An 8,007-nucleotide genomic window follows, 5' to 3' on the forward strand; every position below is an offset into this window, starting at 1 on the left:
GCTAACCTTACACCTAAAGGAGCTAGAGAAAAAACAGCAAATAGATTGAACACCCAGCAGAAGAAGGGAGTTAATAAAGATTAGAGCAGAACTCAATGAAATCGAGACCAGAAGAACTGTGGAACAGATCAACAAAACCAGAAGTTGGTTCTTTGAAAGAATTAATAAGATAGGAAAACCATTACCCAGACTTATTAAAAAGAAGAGAGAACAGCCTCAAATTAATAAAATCATGAATGAGAAAGGAGAGATCACTACCAACACCAAAAATACAAACAATTTTAAAAACATATTATAAACAGCTATACGCCAATAAATTAGGAAATGAGAAGAATTGGATACATTTCTGGAAAACCACAAACTACCAAAACTGGAACAGGAAGAAATAGAAAACCTGAACAGGCCAATAACCAGGGAGGAAATTGAAGCAGTCATCAAAAACCTCCCAAGACACAAGAGTCCAGGGCCAGATGGCTTCCCTGGGGAATTCTATCAAACGTTTAAAGAGGAAACCATACCTATTCTACTAAAGCTGTTTGGAAAGATAGAAAGAGATGGAGTACTTCCAAATTCGTTCTATGTGGCCAGCATCATCTTAATTCCAAAACCAGACAAAGACCCCATCAAAAAGGAGAATTAGAGACCAATATCCCTGATGAACATGGATCCAAAAATTCTCAACAAGATACTAGCCAATAGGATACAACAGTACGTTAAGATTATTCACCCTGACCAAGTAGGAGTTATCCCCGGGATGCAAGGCTGGTTCAACTCTCGTAAAATGATCAATGTGATTCATCATATCAGCAAGACAAAAACCAAGAACCATATGATCCTCTCAATAGATGCAGACAAAGCATTAGTCAATATACAGCACCTATTCCTCAAGAGATAAAAACTCTTCAGAGTGTAGGGATAGAGGGAACATTCCTCAAATTTTAAAAGCCATCTATGAAAAGCCCACAGCAAATATCATTCTCAATAGGGAAGCACTGGGAGCCTTTCCCCTAAGATCAGGAACAAGACAGGGATGTCCACTCACACTACTGCCATTCAACATAGTACTGGAAGTCCTACCCTCAGCAATGAGACAACAAAAAGAAATACAAGCATTCAAATTGGCAAAGAAGAAGTCAAACTCTCCCTCTTCACCGATGACATGATACTATACATAGAAAACCCAAAACACTCCACCCCAAGATTTCTAGAACTCATACAGCAATTTGGCAGTGTGGCAGGATACAAAATCAATGCCCAGAAGTCAGTGGCATTTCTAGACACTAACAATGAGACTGTAGAAAGAGAAATTAAGGAGTCAATCCCATTTACATGTGCACCCAAAAGCACGAGATACCTGGGAATAAACCTAACCAAAGACAAAAAGGGTCTATACCCTAAAAACTATAGAAGACTTCTGAAAGAAATGGAGGAAGACACAAAGAGATGGAAAAATATTCCACATGGATTGGCAGAATTAATATTGTGAAAAGTGAATGTTACCCAGGGCAATTTACACGTTTAATGCAATCCCTATCAAAATACCATGGTCTTTCTTCAAAGCGTAAGACAAATTATTTTAAGGTTTGTGTGGAATCAGAAAAGACCACAAATAGCCAGGGGAATTTTAAAAAAGAAAACCATTGCTGGGGGCATCACAATGCCAGATTTCAGGTTGTACTACAAAGCTGTGGTCATCAAGACAGTGTGATACTGGCACAAAAACAGGCACATAGATCAATGGAACAGAATGGAGAATCCAGAAACAGACCCTAAAGTTTATGGTGAACTAATATTCGATAAAGGAGGAAAAACTATCCACTGGAAGAAAGACAGTGTCTTAAATAAATGGTGCTGGGAAAATTGGACATCCACATGCAGAAGAATGAAACTAGACCACTCTGTTTCACCATACACAAAGATAAACTCAAAATGGATGAAAGATCTAAATGTGAGACAAGATTCCATCAAAATCCTAGAGGTGAACACAGGCAACACCCTTGAACTCAGCCACAGTAACTTCTTGCAAGATACATCCATGACGGCAAAAGAAACAAAAGCAAAAATGAACTATTGGGACTTCATCAAGATAAGAAGCTTTTGCACAGGAAAGAATAACGTCAACAAAACTCAAAGACAACCTACAGAATGGGAGAAGATATTTGCAAATGAGGTATCAGATAAAGGGCTTGTTTCCAAGATCTATAAAGAACTTCTTAAACTCAGCATCAAAGAAACAAACAATCCAATCATGAACTGGGCAAAAGACATGAACAGAAATCTCACAGAGGAAGACATAGACATGGCCAAAAAGCACATGAGAAAATGCTGGGCATCACTTGCCATCAGGGAAATACAAATCAAATCCACAATGAGATACCACCTCACACCAGTGAGAATGGGGAAAATTAACAAGGCAGGAAACCACAAATGTTGGAGAGGATGGGGAGAAAACGGAACCCTCTTACACTGTTGGTGGGAATGTGAACTGGTGCAGCCACTCTGGAAAACTGTGTGGAGGTTCCTCAAAAGTTAAAAACTGATCTGCCCTATGACCCAGCAATTGCACTGCTGGAGATTTACCCCAAATACAGATGCAATGAAACGCCAGGGCAACTGCACCCCAATGTTTATATCAGCAATGTCCACAATAGCCAAACTATGGAAGGAGCATTGGTGTCCATCGAAAGATGAATGGATAAAGAAGATGTGGTTTATGTATACAATGGAATATTACTCAGCCATTAGAAATGACAAATACCCACCATTTGCTTCCACATGGATGGAATTCGAGGGCGTCATGCTGAGTGAAATTAGTCAATCGGAGAAGGCCGAAGAGTATATGGTCTCATTAGTTTGGGGAATATAAGAAATATGAAAGGAATAAAGGGGAAAGGAGAAAAAATAAGTAGGAAGTATCAGAAATGGAGACAGAACTTGAAAGCCTCCTAACTCTGGGAAACAAACGAGGGGTGGTGGAAGTGGAGGTGGGCGGGGGGTGAGGGTGACTGGGTGGCGGGCACTGAGGTGGGCATTTGACGGGATGAGCACTGTGTGTTATTCTATATGTTGGCAAATTGAACACCAATAAAAAATAAATTTTTTAAAAAAATAATAATGCACTGAAGAATAAAAAGAGAAATAAAAGGCATTCAAATTGGCAAAGAAGTCAAACTCTCCCTCTTTGCTGATGACATGATACTCTACATAGAAAACCCAAAACACTTCCCCCCCCCCAGATTGCTAGAACTCGTACAGCTATTTGGCAGCGTGGCAGGATACAAAATCAATGCCCAGAAATCCATGGCATTTCTATACACTAACAATGAGACTGAAGAAAGAGAAATTAAGGAGTCAATCCCATTTACAATTGCACCCAAAAGCATAAGATACCTCGGAATAAACCTAACCAAAGAGGGAAAGGATCTATACCCTAAAAACTACAGAACACTTCTGAAAGAAATTGAGGAAGACACAAAGAGATGGAAAAATATTCCATGCTCATTGATTGGAAGAATTAATATAGTGAAAATGTCAATGTTACCCAGGGCAATTTACATGTTTAATGCAATCCCTATCAAAATACCATGGCCTTTCTTCAGTGAGTTAGAACAAATTATTTTAAGATTTGTGTGGAATCAGAAAAGACCCCGAATAGCCAGGGGAATTTTAAAAACGAAAACCATATCTGGGGGCATCACAATGCCAGGTTTCAGGTTGTACTACAAAGCTGTGGTCATCAAGACAGTGTGGTACTGGCACAAAAACAGACACATAGATCAATGGAACAGAGTAGAGAATCCAGAAGTGGACCCTCAACTTTATGGTGAACTAATATTTGACAAAGGAGGAAAGACTATCCACTGGAAAAAAGACAGTCTCTTTCATAAATGGTGCTGAGAAAATTGGACATCCACGTGCAAAAGAATGAACGTAGACCACTCTCTTGCACCATACACAAGATAAACTCAAAATGGTTGAAAGATATTTATTGAGACAAGATTCCATCAAAATCCTAGGGGAGGACACAGGCAACACCCTTTTTAAACTCAGCCACAGTAACTTCTTGCAAGATTTAACCATGAAAGCAAGAGAAACAAAAGCAAAAATGAACTATTGCACTTCATCAAGATAAGAAGCTTTTGCAAAGCAACAAAACTCAAAGACAACCTACAGAATGGGAGAAGATATTTGCAAATGACGTATCATATAAAGAGCTAGTTTCCAAGATCTATAAAGAACTTATTAAACTCAACAGCAGGGATCCCTGGGTGGCGCAGCAGTTTGGCGCCTGCCTTTGGCCCAGGGCGCGATCCTGGAGACCCGGGATCGAATCCCACATGGGGCTCCCAGTGCATGGAGCCTGCTTCTCCCTCTGCCTATGTCTCTGCCTCTCTCTCTCTCTCTCTGTGACTATCATAAATAAATAAAAATAAAAAAAAAACTCTTCTAAAAAATAAAAATAAATAAAAATAAACTCAACAGCAAAGTAACAAAGAATCCAATCATGAAATGGGCAAAAGACATGAACATAAATCTCACAGAGGAAGACATAGACATGGCCAACAAGCCCATGAGGAAATGCTCCACATCACGTGCCATCAGGGAAATACAAATCAAAACCACAATGAGATTCCACCTCACACCAGTGAGAATGGGGAAAATTAACAAATCAGGAAACCACAAATTTTGGAGAGGATGTGGAGAAAGGGGAACCCTCCTGCACTGTTGGTGTGAATGTGAACTGGTGCAGCCACTCTGGAAAACTGTATGGAGGTTCCTCAAAGTGTTAAAAATAGATCTGCCCTATGACAGCAGTGCAACTGCTGGGGATTTACCCCAAAGATACAGATGCAATGAAACGCAGGAACACCTGCACCATGATGTTTATAGCAGCAATGTCCACAATAGCCAAACCTAGGCCGGAGCCTCGATGTCCATCAAAGATGAATGGATAAAGAAGATGTGGTCTATGTATACAATGGCAATGGCATAAAAATAAATTTATAAAGAAAAACTAAAATCAAGCCAAGCTCCTCTCTCATGTGGGTTACTGCTATGATTCCACCTACTCTTTCTTTCTTTCTTTCTTTCTTTCTTTCTTTCTTTCTTTCTTTCTTTCTTTCTTTCTTTCTTCTTTCTTTTTCTTTCTTTCTTTTTTCCAACTGTTTCTTTCTTTCACTCTTTTCTCTAAACACTAGGAAGAATTGCAAATGCAAAATATATCATGTCAGTTACCATTTGATACCCTTCAATAACCCCATCATTTGTCTTAGTGTAAATTCCAAAACCGCTTATAGGGCTTTGAATCACTTTCAGGGACCAGCTCCTGCCTTTCTCTCCAAACTCATCTCTTTCCTCCATTCCAGGTTCCCCGGGCTTCCCCCAACATTCATCTCCTGCCCTTTACCTAGACTACTCCTTTCTTTTTTTTAATAATAAATTTATTTTTTATTGGTGTTCTATTTGCCAACATACAGAATAACCCCCAGTGCTCATCCCGTCAAGTGCCCCCCTAAGTGCCTGTCACCCATTCACCCCCACCCCCAGCAGCCATTAGAAATGACAAATACCCACCATTTGCTTCAATGTGGATGGAACTGGAGGGTATTATGCTGAGTTAAATAGACTACTGCTTTCAATCTCGTTCTCCTCATCTGTATAGGGTTGGCTAACCTACAACATTAACATGGAAAGTTTTTCCTAACCCTCTATGTTGATTCAGACCCTCCTTCCATGTAATGCACCATAGTATACTTTATTGTTTCACAGCAAACATCACAAATAGACATAAATCCATTATTCCATTCATAAGTCATTACATTTCTCTCTCTCCTTCAAGGCTAGAGGCTCCATTCAGCCAAAACCTTCCTTGGGCATTGCTTTGCCATTATGTCCCTGGGCAATCCAGAATGAAGCAAGAGGACTGGCATATATAAAGCGCTTGAAAATATTTGTGGAATTAATGAATGAGATAGTAGGCAGGATTAATAGAGGTCTTCTAGATATTTGCTGATAAAAGAAACTTTGACTCCTTTCTTCCCAACTTCCTCCCCTCACATCTGCTTCCTTTCCTTTCTTTTCTTTTCTTTTTTACTTTCTCTCTGTGTCTTTTGTCTTTCTCTCCTCTTCTTCCTTCTTCTCTCTCTCCACCTATCCCTCTCCCTCCACTTATGCCTCCTTCCCTCTGTCATCTTCCTTCTCTTCTTTTCTTTCCTGTGATTTTATTAAAAACATTAACATTTCTAAGTTCCTATAGATAGATTTTTGGCATTTAAAAAAAACCTTCTTTTTCTTGTCATTAAGTCAATAATAATTTCTCTATCTTCATTCACTCCATAGACATTTCATAGGCACCAAAAGCACCAGGATTTGAATCTATAAGGCTAGTCTTCTACCAGTACTTAAAAGATGTATAACTTTCTACACTATGCTTTATGAACTCAGGATAAATCCTATTGTAAAATCTGAAAGTAATGTGTGAAATCATCATGCCCTGAAATCACACAGTTAGATTCTCATCAGAAGGTGAAAGAAAATTTCAAAGGACAAAATTGCCCTGAAAATGATTTGATAAGGATGACTTGTCTTCTGAATGATTGTTGGTAAGGGGTCATGAAGAAATTATTTTATTATGGCTTGTGGAATTCAACATAGTGCCAAGGATGGCATTACAGGTTGAAGGCTCCAAACCTGCCACTCACATATTCCCAAACTTAATCTATTGTTAATTTTTCTTACCTAACACAGAAACTCCCCTTCAATCTTACTCCATAGATACCACACTTTTTTCTTATGACTCTTCTAACAGCGTCTTTGAATTCTTGGTTCCTCAAGCTGTAGATGACAGGGTTCAGCAATGGGGTGACCACAGTGTAGAAGACAGAAATGATCTTACTAATTTCAGGTGATAAGTGGTCATTGGGGCGAACATACATGGAGATCATGGTCCCATAGTAGATAGTGACAACAGCCAAATGGGAGCCACATGTGGAAAAGGTCTTCATCTGGCCAGAGGCTGAAGGAATTCTCAATATGGTAGATACAATGAAAACATAGGATATGAGAGTAAGAAAAAAGCAAATGCACAGCACTGCAATTGACAGGATAAAGATGACCATCCTGGTGATAAACACACTGGAACATGAGAGCTGCATGAGGGGTGGGAGGTCACAGAAGAAATGATTGATCTCGTTAGGACCACAGAAATCCAACTTGGAAATCATTAGCGAGGGCAGAAATCCTGTTCCAACACCTGTCAACCAGGAGATTGCCACCAACTTGGTGCAGATTTCAGGACTCATCAGGAAAGAGTAGTAGAGTGGGTTGCAGATGGCCAGATATCGGTCATAGGCCATCATAGCCAGAAGAAAGCATTCGGTAGCCCCAAAGAACACAAAGAAGTAAAGCTGCATTATACACGCAGGGAAGGAGATGGCTTGGCCATGGCAGAGTAGGTTGGCTAGGAGAAGGGGCACAATGGTGGATGTATACCAGATCTCCAGAAAGGAGAGATGTTTGAGAAATACGTACATGGGTGAGTGTAGTTGCTGGTCCTCGCTCACCACTGCAATAATGACAACATTCCCTGTGACTGTGAGAAAGTAGATGAACAAGAAAATGGGAAAGAGCAGCGTCTGCCATTCAAGAAGGTTCTGGAACCCCAGGAGCTGAAACTCAGTGACACTGGACACATTTGGGGGCTTCATTGCCTGTGGAAGGAAAAATATTTTGGAAAAGCACTGTACACAAGCCATACAAATATCTGTATTTATTGATGTTTTGTAGATGAGAGACCATTTTTTAATAGCTTAAATCTCTATGTATAACACTTTACAAGGACAAGCACTTTATAGCAAAAATTTCATCTTGCTTTTATAAGAAATTACTTTGACATCACAAGTGGAATGTGGATGTTAGATCTTGGAAAGAACCTCAGCAAATTCCATTTCTTGTGTTCTCTGAAATTTAGAAGTCTCAGATCCAAAATTAAAAATAAAAACAAAAACA

General features: G+C 39.5%; 1 protein-coding gene across 1 annotated transcript; it reads right to left on the reverse strand.

Moving 5' to 3' along the window:
* Positions 1-6,734: 6,734 nt before the first annotated feature.
* Positions 6,735-7,706, reverse strand: LOC144288422 (olfactory receptor 11L1-like). The gene has a single exon (XM_077855925.1). The coding sequence runs from the start codon at positions 7,704-7,706 to the stop codon at positions 6,735-6,737; it is 972 nt and encodes a 323-aa protein (XP_077712051.1).
* Between the last annotated feature and the right edge of the window lie 301 nt (positions 7,707-8,007).

Source organism: Canis aureus, chromosome 18, assembly GCF_053574225.1.
Source record: "Canis aureus isolate CA01 chromosome 18, VMU_Caureus_v.1.0, whole genome shotgun sequence".
Taxonomy (NCBI): Eukaryota; Metazoa; Chordata; class Mammalia; order Carnivora; family Canidae; genus Canis; species Canis aureus.